The 15,711-nt window shown below is 40.1% G+C and overlaps 2 protein-coding genes and 1 long non-coding RNA gene across 14 annotated transcripts in view; 1 reads left to right on the forward strand and 2 right to left on the reverse strand.

Annotated features, from left to right (window-relative positions):
* The window catches only part of PPHLN1 (periphilin 1), a 99,271-nt gene extending 98,950 nt beyond the window's left edge, over nt 1-321 (reverse strand). For 5 of the 12 annotated variants that reach the window (XM_084876674.1, XM_084876683.1, XM_084876681.1 and 2 more), the window contains exon 1: nt 170-285. In XM_084876674.1, coding sequence (XP_084732800.1) covers nt 170-251 — 82 coding nt within the window. In that variant the 5' untranslated portion in view covers nt 252-285. Of the gene's footprint in view, nt 1-169 lie in introns of all 12 variants that reach the window. The other 7 variants (XM_084876675.1, XM_084876673.1, XM_084876680.1 and 4 more) reach the window with 3 other exon arrangements.
* On the forward strand, nt 250-10,940 carry ZCRB1 (zinc finger CCHC-type and RNA binding motif containing 1; the record flags this gene model as incomplete). Its single annotated transcript, XM_084876689.1, has 8 exons — nt 250-478; nt 1,756-1,841; nt 3,912-3,940; nt 6,338-6,449; nt 7,234-7,341; nt 9,679-9,791; nt 9,894-9,969; nt 10,763-10,940. The coding sequence occupies 8 exons, from the start codon at nt 250-252 to the stop codon at nt 10,892-10,894; spliced, it is 885 nt and encodes a 294-aa protein (XP_084732815.1). The 3' UTR covers nt 10,895-10,940.
* Nucleotides 10,941-11,670: 730 nt separating this feature from the next.
* LOC311618921 lies at nt 11,671-14,943 on the reverse strand. The gene is made up of 2 exons (XR_014794415.1): nt 14,743-14,943; nt 11,671-14,218 (listed from the first exon to the last, which is right to left on the reverse strand). It is a non-coding gene; the product is annotated as an uncharacterized lncRNA (long non-coding RNA).
* Nucleotides 14,944-15,711: the final 768 nt, after the last annotated feature.

Consider the following 15,711-nt stretch of genomic DNA (forward strand, 5'->3'; position numbering starts at 1 on the left):
CGCAGAGGCAGAAGTGCTCCCCGATCCCAATGCAGCAGGAGCCTCCCGAGTCCCGCCACGGAAAACGCCCGCCCGCCCGCCTGCCCGCCGCCGCTCCCGCGAGGCCCCCCGGCCCCGGCCCCCCTCCGGCCGCGGCCCCCTCGCACTAAGGGAAAGAAAACACGCTCACCAACTCGGGGCCGCCGGGAGGATCGGTGGATGTGGTGGTCCGCTCGTCGCCGTTCTCGGCGAGGCACTTCCGGCGCGCGCATGACGTCAGCCAGCGCCCGCCTCCGGGCCTGCGCCCGGGCCTCCGGTGAGCTGGGAAGAGGCTCTGCCTTCACCGGAGCCGCCTTCTCGTCCGCGGCGCCAGATCCTTCCCAGTTCCCGCGATGCCGAGGCCTCTGCGTGGGGCCGGGAGTCGTCGGGGATAAGCCCCCGCCCCCGGAGCCGAGGGCTCGCGCGCTCTGCCGACCGGCCGGGCCCGCCCCACGGGAAGGTAAACGCCTCGTCCGCGGCGGCCTGTCCTCCGGCCAGCCCCTCCCCGACTCCGCAGCCCGCAGGGACCGGCCGTTAGCTAGCTAGCTGCCTGCGCGGGGCTCGCCGGGACGGCCAACGCGTTTCAGATGGGAAACGTTTTTTCAAAAGAGATCCATCGCGGCTGGGTGTCTGAAGCGGCCTAAGTGCGTTCCCCGGAGCATCTTCCCCAGCATCTGCGCCAGTTTGCTCTCCTTCGAATCCGACTTGTGCCCTTTGTGAGCGTTCGGAGCCCCCTCCTTAAAGATACACCGCACACGATTCTTAATTCGAAAATCTGACTGTGGTTGGGCCGGATAGAACTTTCAGGAAGTTTGCTGAACTTTTTTTTATGTGCATCAAAATGTGGGGCTAAAATTTCCTCTTAATGTAAGGTAACCAGACGTCCCGCTTTTGGCGGGACAGTCCCGATTTTTAACGTGTCCCGCGTCCTGCAGCGTTTTAAAAAAGACCCGATTCTTTCCAAAAATCGGGACTTTTTTAAAACGCCGCGGGACACATTGTTAAAAATCGGGACGTCTGGTCACCTTATTGATGCCATTCCAGAGAAAAATAATTAATAACCAGAAAGGTACCCAACCAAAGTATTAGTGGAAATCAATGGCTTAAGTTCTTTCTGAGCTCCCAGGCTCTTTCTGCTGTGTGTATGCGAAGTATTATGCATATTTGAAAGCACTTTTTGCTCTTTGCTTTGGGGAAAATTAGTAATGTCAGAATTTTTCTCTTTTTTTAGATATATTTTTTTATTTCAGAGAGAAAAGAAGAGAGATAGAAACATCAACGTTGAGAGAGAATCGTTGATTGGCTGCCTCCTTCACAGCCCCCTCTGGGGATTGATACCGCAGCTCAGGCAGGTGCCCTTGACCAGAATCAACCTGGGACCCTTCAGTCCAAATGCTCTTACTCTATCCACTGAGCCAAACCAGATAGGGCCAGAGTTTTTCTCTTATCTGTTTAAAATGTACTTCATTCACACTGTAGGCCAGCACTAAAAGGGTTAGTGTGAAGAATCCACTTGAAATAGGACCAGAAAACTCTTTTACTAGTAAGTGGTGTCTGGAGAAAAGGAATTCCTTAATTCACCCAACTGGGAGTCATTAACTATTACTAAAAAGTAAGGAAGATGTATGAATCTGGCATAATTAAATCAGTGATTTAATTTGCTTGTATTGGGCTTTACTTGGAATGAATAACATCCTGGCTTAGATTGCTTTTGTATCTGTTTGCTTTCTTTCTTAGAAATGAGTGGTGGATTGGCCCCAAGTAAAAGTACAGTGTATGTATCCAACTTGCCCTTTTCCCTGACCAACAATGACTTATACCGGGTAAGTTTTATTAAAAGTACTATTATCTTCTGAATTATCAATTTGAGAAACAATTGTAGCTAAAGCAAACAGTTATCCTTGTTAAAATTCTTAATAAATACATTGCAGTGCCTGTGCTGCAGATGGGTGGTTGAGAAAAACTGGAAGGAATAACATGAATCCTTTCTTCCAAGTGGGCCCTCTTTCTCTGTGCTACTTGAGGTAGATATTAAGTAGAGAGATGCTTCACAGATAGTATGTATTGCTTGATTAATTACTTAAGAGAGTTTTAAACCCAGAGAACAGAGGAGAAAACTTTAGCTTCCTTCCTTGTTACAAAATAGAGACATTTCTGTCCTTATTGAATACTTAGTGTATGCTGCATACTCTCAGAGATACTATAATAGGAACACATCCACAAACAAAAACATGAAAACTCCCTCTTGGTATTCACAATAAAAAGGTAGACAATGTAAAATATAAAAAAGTCGAACGATGTTATTTGTTAAATACAAAGCTAATGCTAAGATGCTAGGTGCTAAGGGGGAAAAAAAAGCAGAAAAGGGGGTTATTAAATGTTAGGTTTGGAATGGAGGTGAAATTTTTACATGAGTGGTCTAAACTCTTGAGAAGGTGACTTTTCAAAAAAGACCTGAAGGAAATAAAGGCAGCTGTCTAGGGCATGAGCTTTTCAGGCAGAGTAAATCAAGCGAAGAGAAGAGGAGGAGCTGTCAAAGGTAAGCCCATGCAAGGATGCCTTATAGGGCCTACACAGATGATGGTAAAGACTCTGAGTGAAATGAGAAGCCTTTTGAAAGTGTTATATGGAAAATCCAGTTATATCACATTCCATCATTACCCAAGTTACAAATAGGACTCAAAATTTATTATCATTGATTGCATATATTAATCTATTCAAAAACACTTTTCTAATAAGCGATACATAATAGGAACTATCTATATAGACTGAATGGCCAGATTATTATGATCTCTGAATGCATAATAATCTGCCCACTCAGTGTATATAGGATTATATATTGTATATTGTATATATAATCCTATATAATAAAAGTCTAATATGCAAATTGTCCCCTCAACCAGGAGTTTGACCAGCAGTCCTGCCAGCCAACCACCCATGGCCCCTCCCCCTGGCCAGGCTGGCCAGACCCCACCCATACACGAATTCATGCACTGGGCCTCTAATATATATTAGAGTGGCCAGATTATTATGCATTCAGAAATGATAATAATCTGGCCACTCGGTGTATATAAAAGGCTAATATGCAAAGTCCCCTTGGGAGATCCATCTGGAGTTTGATCACTCTCTTTGACAAGTGCTGACCTCCAGGGGGGAGCCTGGAACAAGGAAAGGCCCTGGCTGACAACCGGAGGCCCCAAAATCAGTCCTGATGGCTAGACAGGCCTAAGGACCCTACCCGTGCATGAACTTCCTGCACCAGGCCTCTAGTTACTATATAAGTATTGACTGAAGCAATAAGTGAAATTGTGAGATTGCTTAGGGTGAAGATATAGATGTAAAAGAGAAGAAAGGGCCAACTATAGTTTCACTAACACATTAAGTGGGGGGTGGGGGGGAGCAGAAAGATTTGGGGAATGGAATTTTCATTACAGGAGCTTGTTTTATGTTTTATAAGCAATCTAAGGATCTGTCTTTGAAACAGTCATTGCTTGATTGGGTGGGAGCAGACTGGAAATCATGATATTGTGCAACATTGTCATTTGAAATACAAGGTTTCTCTGGAGCTGTGGTGGAGTTGATAGTTGCCATGGATAAACCACAGTAACACGGCAACTGTATAATGTGTGTGCCGCCAGTCTACCACACCTGAAGAGTGGGTTTTTTCCTCTGTATGTACTTGTTTGTCAGAAATTTAGAAATTGAGACAGATACCTGACTCCAATAACAAAATTAAAAATATTATTCTAAAAAAATGTATCTTACAGACTAAAGGCTAAAATTTTTCATAAACTATATCAAAGAATGTGGCAAGTGTATACAACCTGAAAATTTAATGTTTTTGTGTGATTTTTAAATTAAATTGTAAATTGCTATGTGGTATTTTATTTCAGATATTTTCCAAGTATGGCAAAGTTGTAAAGTAAGTATTCACATAAAATTTTGAAAGTTCATTTAAAAGTTTATCTTAATTTAGTTCTCCATTATTTTTTAATTATGTAGTCAATTAACTATATTTTATAAAACAAATTTTTGATATAACAAAGTAAATAAGAATACTATTGTTAACATTTTAACATATATATGTCATTTTTTTATATATGTAAACATGTATAAACAATTTTCTTGAAAGTCAATTAAATTCTGGCAACTGCCTTTTAAGGTAAATACTGTTATTATTCTGATGTTATTATAAATGACAAACTGAAGCACACAGTAAACCTAAAATGATATTGCTAGTTTGTGGTGGAGACTATTTAAATCCAACAGTTTGATTCCAGAGCCTACTCCCTTAACTCTACCATTACCTTTTCTTGTTCTGTCAGAATCTCCAAATGAATTTCCATACAAATATATATCTAAGAGAATGCTATGAAGTTGAAGACACAGTTATAAGCACCCAGGACAGGGAAGACCTGATTTAGTCTAGGGAGGGTAGAGTTACCTGTCAGGATCCGTTGAGTTGAAAACTAAAAGTAAGAGTTAAGTAGGCAAGGCAAACGGAAGAAACATTTTCAGTAGAGGAAACTTCTTGTGCAAAGGCCCTGTGGCAAGAGAAAATAAAGTGACATCATGAAACAGAAAGCCAATATGACCAGAGTTGAGTGAACAATAAGGAGAAACGGAAGTCCAGAGATAGAAGCAGGTTCCTAATCTTGCTTTTTGGCCATGTTACAAGATACTTGGTTTTCATCCTAAAAATAACAGGAATCCACTAAAGAATTTTAAATGAGGGAATGACATTGTTTTACTGACTTTACATTATCAATGTTTAGTGCCTGGACTTACAGCTAATTGAGTAACTGAATGACAACATGAATAAACAAATAGATATACTTTTTTGAGAAACTAATTTCCCATTTGCATCTATCTTTTTGTTTTAACATATTGAACTAGGCTTAATAGAAACAACATTAAAGGAGTTTTTATTATACTACTGTAGGAGCCCAATGCATGAAAATTCATGAAAGAGTAAACCTCACTTCTCCCAGCTGCGGGCTCCGGCTTCCTTCTGGCACCAGGGACCCGGGCTTCCCTCTGGCTGCCAGCAAGCACCTGAGACCCAGGGTGGCTTCCCTCGGGCCGCCTGCAGGCACCTGGGACCCGGGCTGCTTGCCTCCTCCAGCCACCAGCAGGCACGCAGGACCCAGGCCAGCTTCCCTCCAGCCCAGCTTTGTCAGGAAGGATGTCCAGAAGACGTCCAGTCTAATTAGCATGTTACCCTTTTATTATACAATAGCTGAGATGAGGCATGGTTTTTACATAACTAGATTTCTGTAGAGGCTAGCAGAAAGATGGAGAAAGTATTTCTAGTTAAAGAAAACAGTGCCCCGGGCCAGCGCAGCCAGGTTCAGCGAGCCTGAGGGGTGGTGGTAAAGGATTGAAGACCGGCAAAGAGAATAAGCTGGGTCTAGGTGCATCTTCTGTGTCCGGGGAAGGCCACAGAGAGATAGATCCAGAAGGCAAGCTGAGCCTTTATTTTATAGCCTAAGGTGGTGGTCACCATAGTTACAGTGTTCTTGTGAGTTTCACTTGTTTTGGCAGCACTTGCTGCACCTCCCATAGCCCATTAGCTACCCAGGGAGGATCTAGGCATTGTCATAAGATCAAGCTTAATTATCCTCTAAGCTCAGACTTGTTTGTGGCTTTGCCAACAGGTCAGTCCGAGGCTTAACCCTCTAACCACTCAGTACAAAGTAGTTCACCTTATACCCTATCCCAGCCTTGGAATCGGTCATTTCTCCAAAGAACCCTGTTGAACATTGTCTTTTAAACTATATTTAATGACAAAAAGGATTAAGAATGTGAAAGGGATCAGGAGAAAGAGCAGATTCTTATCACGTAGGTACTTTGGGTGTTATGGCTAAGAACCACAGAGCTGGAGAGTCTTTAAAAGAATTTTAAGAATGTAGTTAGAGTCTAAAACCTAGAAAAAAATAAGTAATTTTGCTGTTTGTGTTAAGAGAATACATTGTTTTTTTCTACAAGACTTAGTAGAGAAGAGGAATTATGCTAAGTCTTCAGAATTCCATTGTCTCTGTAATCTCTGCTTCATCCTTAAGCCTCTGATTACAGTTTGATTTATCAGACACTTTTAATAGTACATGTGTTCACTAGTATTAAATTATTATACTTTCTTATTTCCATTCTTGATACCCCATAACTTTGCACAGATAAGCTATTTGTCAAATGTATTTATTTCTCTAACTCTGTAAATGTTTTATTAAACCTTTTTGAATAATACTTTCTTCTAAGTTATTAATATCTGTTTTATTTATTGCTACCTCGTTATTTTTAATTATTTGTTTATGCTTTTAAGGGTTACTATAATGAAAGATAAAGATACCAGGAGGAGTAAAGGTGTTGCATTTATTTTGTTTTTGGATAAAGACTCTGCACAAAATTGTACCAGGGCAATAAACAACAAACAGGTAAGCCTTTCATTCCCAAGGAGGTTTTCAACCCAAAATGCTTTGTGCTCATCCAGGCCAAAAATATGGGAATGTAGTGGGTGATCAAGTCCTACAGGTATCAGTAGGTTCTGAGGTTATTTAACTTGTAGAAAAAAAAAAAGATGCCAAAACTATACTGGGTTCCCAAAACATTGGTAGAATAAGGATGTAAGAGTCCATTCTACAGAACAGAATTTGTCACATCTAAGTAGGCAATTGCTAAAATAATCTAAAAAATAAAATTGAAGGTTTAAGCTGAAACCGGTTTGGCTCAGTGGTAGAGCGTCGGTCTGTGGACTGAAAGGTCCCAGGTTCGATTCCGGTCAAGGGCATGTACGTTGGTTGCGGGCACATTTCCAGTAGAGGGTGTGCAAGAGGCAGCTGGTCGATGTTTCTCTCTCATCATCGACGTTTCTAGCTCTCTATCTCTCTCCCTTCCCCTCTGTAAAAAATCAATAAAATAGCCGGGACCGGTTTGGCTTGGTGATAGAGCGTTGGCCTGCGGACTGAAACGTCCCGGGTTTGATTCCAAGGGCATGTACCTTGGTTGCGGGCACATCCCCAGTAGGGGGTGTGCAAGAGGCAGATGATTGATGATTCTCTCTCATCGATGTTTCTCTCTATCCCTCTCTCTTCCGCTATGTGAAAAATCAATAAAATATATATTTTTTTAAATCAATAAAATATATTTTTTTTAAATTGAAGGTTTGAGGAAATGGGATCAGTGACTACATCTTCTGCATTTACCTTTTCTCTGATTTAGTTATTTGGTAGAGTGATAAAAGCAAGCATTGCTATTGACAATGGAAGAGCAGCTGAGTTCATCCGAAGACGAAACTACTTTGATAAATCTAAGTGTTATGAATGTGGGGTGAGTATATCTAAAACTTAATGTAATTTTCTATAGTTTACAGTACTTTCACACCAGTGTTTTATTTGTGCTCTTCTAAACTTCTGGATGGCTAAAACCAGTTTATGAAAGTTGTTTTAATTTGGGACTCTACTCATCTAAGCAAACTCAATTGAAATTGAGTATGTAAAGATAACCTGAGTGATACAAAGTGACAATTTCTCCAGTCTTTGAAAACTGTTAGGTTAAAAAGTATTGACTAATTACTTATATTAGTGTCTTGAAAGATTTTAGTGACCCATAAATATGTGTGTTAATATGATATTGCCTGTTTCTATAATATTTTGCCAATTTAGTGTCTGCCCCCTGGTGATCAGTGCGCATCATAGCAACTGGTCGACTGGTCATTCCAGTTATTCTGGTTATTTTGTCTTACCAATCACTTAGGCTTTTATGTATATACTAATAGCCCAGTGCATGAATTTGTGAATGGGGGGGTCCCCTTAGCCTGGCCTGTACCCTCTCCAATCTGGGATCCCTCAGAGGATGTCCGACTGCTAGTTTAGGCCCAATCCCAGCAGTCGGACATCCCTCTCATAATTCAGGACTGCTGGCTCCTAACCACTCACCTGCCTGCCTGCCTGATTGCCCCTAAACACTCTGCCTGCCAGCCTGCTCGCCCCAAACTGCCCCCCAACCCCCGCCCGCGCGCCCCCCCCCCCCCTGCCGCCAGCCTGATCATCCTCAACGTGCACATCCCCCCTCCAATCACCCACAACTGCCCTTCCCTCTTGGCTTCTAACTGCCTCTCCCTTGGCCCCGCCACCATGGCTTTGTCCAGAAGAACGTCCAGAAGGTCTCCTTGAAGTTCTCCCAGTCTAATTAGCATATTACCCTTTTATTATACAGATAGAGGCCTGGTGCACAGGTGCGGGGTGGCTGGTTTGCCCTGAAGGGTGTCCTGGATCAGGGTGAGGGTTCCCTTGGAGGGCGGGGTGGCATGGGTGAGGATGGGGGCAGTTTGCAGCCACACCCCTATGGGGTGAGGGTCCCCACTGAGGGAGGCGTGGCCAGCCTGGGTGAGAGTTGAGGACCATTTGCAAGCCACTCCCTCAGCAGCCGCCTGGAAATTCAACTCCAGCCTGCTTCATAGCCACCGCCCACAGGCCCCTCCTTTGGCCGCTGACCGAGGCAGGTGGGAAGCTTGGCTTCCTCCTGGGGCAACCCAAGCTGCCTGCCCTCTCCAGCTGGCTCCGTGGCCACTGCCATCTTTGTCCCGCTAATTTGCATATTCCCTCCCGATTGGCTGTGGTTTTTGTGGAGTGATGGTCAATTATCATATTACTCTTTTATTAGATAGGATAGATTAGGGGTGTCGAACTCAATCAGAGAAGGGGCCAAAATCTAAAATCCAGCCTAAATCGCGGGCCGAATGGTTTACTGAACAGTCATAAACTGACAATGTCATAAACTGACAGCGGAGTGCAGTGATGACAGCGCCGTGCGGGCCACATTGCAAGGCCTGGCGGGCTGGATTTGGCCCGCGGGCCTTGTGTTTGACACATGTGGGATAGATGGTTAATCTAACACTGTCAAATATGAATACAATGCAAACCACAAATTTAATTTTAAAATTTCTAGTAGCCACATTGAAAAAGTAATAAAATTTAAATCTTTTACTTTATCCAATATACTACATCTAAAATGTAAAATATTATCATTTGAACTATTGTAATGTTTTAAAATTAAGATATTTTACATTCTTTTTTCTTATTGTCTTCAAAATCTTGTATATAGTTTACCCTTATACTGCATATCATTTTAAACAGGTTTTCACTAACCAATAAAGAATTATGGTTAGTGGTTGCCATAATTGGACAGTGCAGGGATAGTCTAAATATGGGGGAAAAAATGAAATTAATTAATAGGAAAAGTGAGGAAACTAAATTTGATTTTAAAACAGAATTTTAAGCAATATCTTGGAAGTTAGGAGTAGTTTTGTCCCAATTTTGTCAAATAATAACTTAAAATGTTAACATCAAGGTAGATAGTCCATTTAAATTTTGAGTTTTTTAGCTTGCATTTAAAATGTTTGGAGGAAAAAACACTTATTTTACTCTTAGCTCTTTGTGGACTTCTAAAATACTTTCTTATTAAAATAGCTTATTAGGAGTTAAAATTTCCTTCTAAATATTAATGGGTTTTATTAATTTCTTCATGTATGTTCCCAGTGTGACTATATATTTTTTTAATTTTTTTAAGTTCTACCACCTTTTATTCCTTGGGTACCAGGCAAGTTTCTATTAATGACAAAACAAATAAAATAATTTTCCTTTCCTTCTTCATGGGAAACAAAAGGAAAGTGGACACTTAAGTTATGCCTGTCCTAAAAATATGCTTGGAGAACGTGAACCTCCAAAGAAGAAAGAGAAAAAGAAAAAAAAGAAAATTCCTGAACCAGAAGAAGAAATGTATGTATATCCACTCTTATTACCGTAAATACATTATAGTGTTACTTCAGTCTTTTTACTATTATTAAATGCATTCTGATTTTTTTTTTTTTTTTAATTTAGTGAAGAAGTACAAGAAAGTGAAGATGAAGGAGAAGATCCTGCTCTTGACAGCCTCAGTCAGGCCATAGCTTTCCAGGTACTAAGTAGTTCTTTTAAAAGGCACCATGCCGTAGCAGCCTTGGGTTAATAGTTTTATATTCCTTGCTTGCTTTATTAATCATCTCCTCATTCTGGCAGTCTGTCTTTTCCTTTCTCCTTCTAAACTTCAGGAGACTGGCTACTTTTCTAAGGTCTTTAGAACCAGTATGGTGGAAAAATTCCTATTGGCTCATAGATTTTAAGGGCTCTATAACACTTTTAATATCATATAATTTGTTTTCATTATAAAATTGAGCAGAACTATTTTATTAAAGTGAGTTTAGCCCAACAGAAGAGATTTTATTAAAGATTAAAAAGATATCTTTGAAAGAAATTTCGCTTCAAAACAAAACCAAAAACATATTTTTGACCACTAAAGACCCTAATACAAATATATGAAACATTTTTTTCAAGGATACATAGTCCTAATTTTTATATAACCAGATATTTTGTTTGAATGTAGTTGACAGGTGGTAACTGTATATGTCAACTTACTTTTCCTTTTAGTAACTAATTTCATATTTTATAATTCCCACCTTCAGCAGGAATGGAAAATAGGCTTCATTTACTGTGCCTGTTAATTAGTAGAAATTGACTAAAATAATTTTGAGTAACATGGTGAAACTGGAATATATTGAGATGAGAGAGGAGCATCTTGATGGAGTAGAATTGTTTTCATGGACTGCGAGGGTGGAAAGTGTTGGCACATGTGGTGTGTTTTTGCATTGTTTTAAATTAATGTACCATAAATAATATTAAACAGGTTCCTGGTTTTGTTTGTTTTCTTACAGCAAGCCAGAATTGAAGAAGAACAAAGAAAGTGGAAACCCAGTTCAGAGGGTCCCTCAACCTCAGATGATTCAAGACGCCCAAGGATAAAGAAAAGCGCATATTTCAGTGATGAAGAAGAACTTAGTGATTAAAATTATATTTATTATGTAAATATTAAAAAAAATGTTTTTAATCTTAGAGTACCAAGTTCAATTGGGACTAAAGATTGTTTTTTAGAATTTGACCATACAAATACTTAATGCCAAATAATTTTTTACTATAAAATAGTTTACCCTGGTCACACAGCTGGGTTGGTTAGAGCATCATCCCAATACACCAAAGTTGTGGGTTCAGTTCCCAATCAGGGCACATTTAAGAATTAAACAATATATGCATAAAAAAGTGGAACAGTAGCCTGGCTGGCATGGCTCAGTGGCTGAGCATTGACCTAGGAATCAAGGAGGTCAGGACACATGCCCAGAATATGGGCTCAGTCCCCAGTGTGAGGCTTGCAAGAGGCAGCCAATCAATTCTCCCTCATCATTGACATTTCTATCTCTCTGTTTCTCTTTCTCTAAAATCAATAAATATTTTTTAAATTACTATAAAATAGATATTGAAAAGAAATTATGCTTCTATCTTGCCTGAGCAAAGTATTAATAATAAAGATTTGTTAATCATTAATCTTGAAAATAATATTTTTGAATAAAAAAGAGAACAATATATAATAATGCTATTGTCATCCCAAGAAATAAGGTATATATTAAAAAGATTTGTCTGAGGGTTCATTAAAAATATTTATTAGTCTTGATTAGTTTATATGAGGACTTTTAAAATAAATTTCACCAGCAAGAAAAAAACCTTCATAAAGATTGGAAAAAGTTGAATGATTTGTTGTTATTAAATATTTAATTTTTTTTCAAGAGAATTTTGTTTTTAATACGGGTGTTTGTCACCTTATTTCTTATAGCTTGATCCTAATCTGGATACATTGTAATTTCCCCTAAAATATAAAGTAGCTCTAAAATGCTTATCACCAAACAGTTTTAATTTACCTTGCCTTTGGGACCCAAGTTCCATTTCCCAAAAGCAGCTAACTTAAGGTGTTTCTTTTCATATGTACATATATTTTTCCTAAATAAGATGCATATATCTTTTCACTTAATTCATAAAAGGATAGAGGACTTTTTTTTATCTTCTGTATTCCCCACTGTCTTCCTCCATTTCTCAGTATGGTTATGTTAAAATTGTTGGTTAAGTCCATTTTTATTTTATGACACACTGTAAGTACTGTTCACTTCTGAGCTAACAAGTGTGCAGTTACATTTTTGCAGAGTTAATTATTGTGGGGGTTTTTTTAATATATTTTATTGACTTTTTACAGAGAGAAAGGGAGAGGGATAGAGAGGCAGAAACATCGATGAGAGAGAAACAGCGATCAGCCGCCTCCTGCACACCTCCCACTGGGGATGTGCCCGCAACCAAGGTACATGCCCTTGACCGGAATCGAACCTGGGACCTTTCAGTCTTCAGGCCGATGCTCTATCCACTGAGCCAAATTGGTTTCGGCTATTGTCTCATTTTTTATGTATTATATATCTTTTTATTTATGACTAAATCTGCCCAAACCTTCTGCAGATAGTTATATGGGAATGGAATTATGGAGCCTTTACTTTTCTACTTTTGTATATTTTTATAGTGTTTGAATGCTCTTAAAAAGAGCAGCCACTTATTAGTTTTCTTAAATTACTAAAAGCAATAAAAATATTTGCACTTTGCCAAAATCAGTTTGGCTCAGTGGATAGAGCTTCGGCCTGTGGACTGAAAAGTCCCAGGTTCTATTCCAGTCAAAGGCATATACCTTGGTTATCTGCACATCCCCAGTAGGGGGTGTGCAAGAGGCAGCTGATCAATGTTTCTCTCCCATCGATGTTTCTAACTCTGTTCCTCTCTCTTCCTCTCTGTAAAAAATTAATAAAATATATATATATTTTTTTAAATGGGTGAGGATTGGCAATCCCCATATCTTTTTAAAAATAAATAAATAAATAAATAAAATAAAAATATTTGCACTTTGAAAACTACACAGGCAATGAAAGTGTTAACCGCTTGCCAGCAAAGAATCTAAATTGCAGTAAAGTAAGTGTACATATATGTGGAACACAACAGTGATAATGAAATATGTAGGCATTAAGATGTATGAATAGTAAAACCTTGGCTACCATATCTAGAGAAGTCTTGAAGTACTTAAAGTTTTGCATATAATATACCAAAAATAAGTCATTTAGACTCAAATCATATATAGCAGAGTGATAGGTGACAGGAAGGGCCAAGGAATCTCATAACAGCCATTCAGCTTCAGAAATGAGTGAATGGGTTAAAATGCCCCACATAGAATAAGAGTGTTCCTTTACAATGTTTCATCTATTTCCAGGTTGGAAATTTATGCTGTCAAAAGAATCTTCAGCTCTCCTTTCATCATTGTCAAAGGCAGAATACCAAGGCAGCTGAGCAGGAGGCACAGAGAAAATATAAATGCACTGCCAAACAAAAAGAAGCCATTTCCCATAATAAGCAATTTCACAGACTATTTGCAGAAAATATGGAAAAATGGTTAAAACCTTTTTGGAAAGCAGCTCAATAAGCACTGTTACTAAAGAAACAATACAAACAATTACAGTCAGAGGCAACCCTTAGTCCACAGAATGGGTTTAGCCACTGTCAATTACTTTTTTAAAATATATTTTTTTTTATTGATTTCAGAAAGGAAGGAAGAGAGAGAAACATCAATGATGAAAGAGAATCATTGATCAGCTGCCTCTTGCACCCCTAATGGGAATCGAGTCCAAAACGAAGGCATGTGCCCTGACTGAGAATAGAACCATGACCTCGTTCATTGCTTGATGCTCAACCTCTGAGGCATGCCAGCCAGACCACTACCAATTAGTTTTAAAAATGTGTGTGTGTGTGTGTGTGTGTATTGATTTCAGAGAGGGAGAGAGAGAAACATTAATGATGATAGAGAATCAGTGATCAGCTGCCTTGTGCACACCCCACACGTGATCGAGCCTGCAACCCAGGCATGTGCCCTTGACTGGAATCAAACCTGGACCCTTCAGTCCACAGGCTGTCACTCTATCCACTGAGTCAAACCAGCTAGGGCTCAATTACTTTTAAAATTGCTTTTATCAGATCCAAATTTTAAGAATCCTTAGGTGTAGATAAAATCAATAGGTATAGATAGAATCAATTAGTAATTTTAGTTAAGATCTGGTAACCTAGAGTAAGCTGGCCAGAAATATAACAGCTTTTATACAATGTGGTCTTAAGCAAATTCCTTTCCCAGAGAGTTGCATTTCTCATCACATCTTTTCAGATGCATGGCTCTATCCAAAATACGAAACAATTTATAAAGGAGATGTTATAGTTTCATCAGGACTTTATGAGTATACTCAAAATGAGTTAAATCCACACGGCTGCCTCTCAGACATGGCTGGAAACTTTTGCGGGAACTTGAGGGTCTGCTGAATCAAGTGATGAAGGCTTAGATCTGGATGTGTTGAGTTAGTATAGCGCTGGGGTGTTGATCTGTGAGTGCCTTGGGTGGAGCCTGGATGAGGCTGGTTGACCTATTTGGAAATGTCTTTTGTGTGAAGTGTATCATTGGGCATGTGGAGGTATTATTGATATGAGAAAATGCTAAGTAACTGATTTACTATCTGAAAAGGGATTTACTATCGGGGGAAAGAGAGGGAGGAAGAGACTGAACATAAACTGTGCACCTATGGATGAGGACAATGGGGGATGAGGAGGGGACGGTGGGTGGGGTGGGGAGGGGGGAAGAAATGAGGAACCTTTGTAATAATATGAACAATAAAGATTGATTTAAAAGAAAAATAAATAAATAAATAAATAAATAAATAAATAAATAAATTCTCGAGTCAGTGAAATTACCAGGCCAAAAAAAAAAAAAAAAAAAAAAAGAGTTAAATCCAAAAACAGGCTTTTAACAAATTATCAGAATTTGTATTACATATTTAGCCCTGTGCATCAGGCACTGCCTTAAATATATCTATACTTAATAAAAGGGTAATATGCTAATAAGACCAGACATTCTTCCAGACAAAGCCACAGTAGTGGGGGCTAAGGCAGAGGCAATTAGGGGCAACCAGGCTGGCAGGGGAGCAAAGTTAGGGGTGACCAGGCCAGCGGGCAGAGCAGTTAGGAGCGACCAGATTCACAGGCAGAGGCAGTTAGGGGCAATTGGGCAGGTAGGAGAGCAGTTAGGGGCATTAGGCAGGCAGACAGTGGTTAGGGGCAATCAGGCAGGCAGGTGAGCTGTTAGGAGCCAGCAGTCTCAGATTGTGAAAGGGGTATCCAACTGCCAGTTTAGGCTCAATCCTTGGAGGACATCAAGCAGTCGGGCATCCCTCAAGTGTTCCTGGATTGGAGAGGGTGCAGGCCAGGCTGAGGGACCACACACACACACACACACACACACACACACACACACACACACGTACACATGCACAAATTTTGTGCACCGGGCTTCTAGTGTATATATATAAAAGACTATTATGCTAAATGTCCCTCTGGCCATCTGACGGGTCACCATGATGTGCACTGACCACCAGGGGGCAGACAGTCAATGCAGGAGCTGCCATGACACACACTGGCTATTTACAAAGAAACAGCACTGCGGACCTAGTGCCAACAAAGCAACACTCTGCTTCCCCCATGTGAGACACAGGCCCCAACACACCACCAAATCACAGCAAATGCTGTCAAGACCCCCATGGCATGAATGCGGCCCAGCCCAGCCCAGCCTGGAAACGGTTGCTGTGGGCTCTGGGTAATGACATCAAGTAGCAATGGCTGGCTTCCTCTCCCTAGCAACTAGCCTCCTTGGAATTCTTCAGCCCAGGAATACAACTTGCTTTATTGCCAGGTGCAAATATTTTACACTTTA

This window comes from Pipistrellus hanaki, assembly GCF_964339955.1.
Source record: "Pipistrellus hanaki genome assembly, chromosome: 3".
NCBI classification, from domain to species: domain Eukaryota; kingdom Metazoa; phylum Chordata; class Mammalia; order Chiroptera; family Vespertilionidae; genus Pipistrellus; species Pipistrellus hanaki.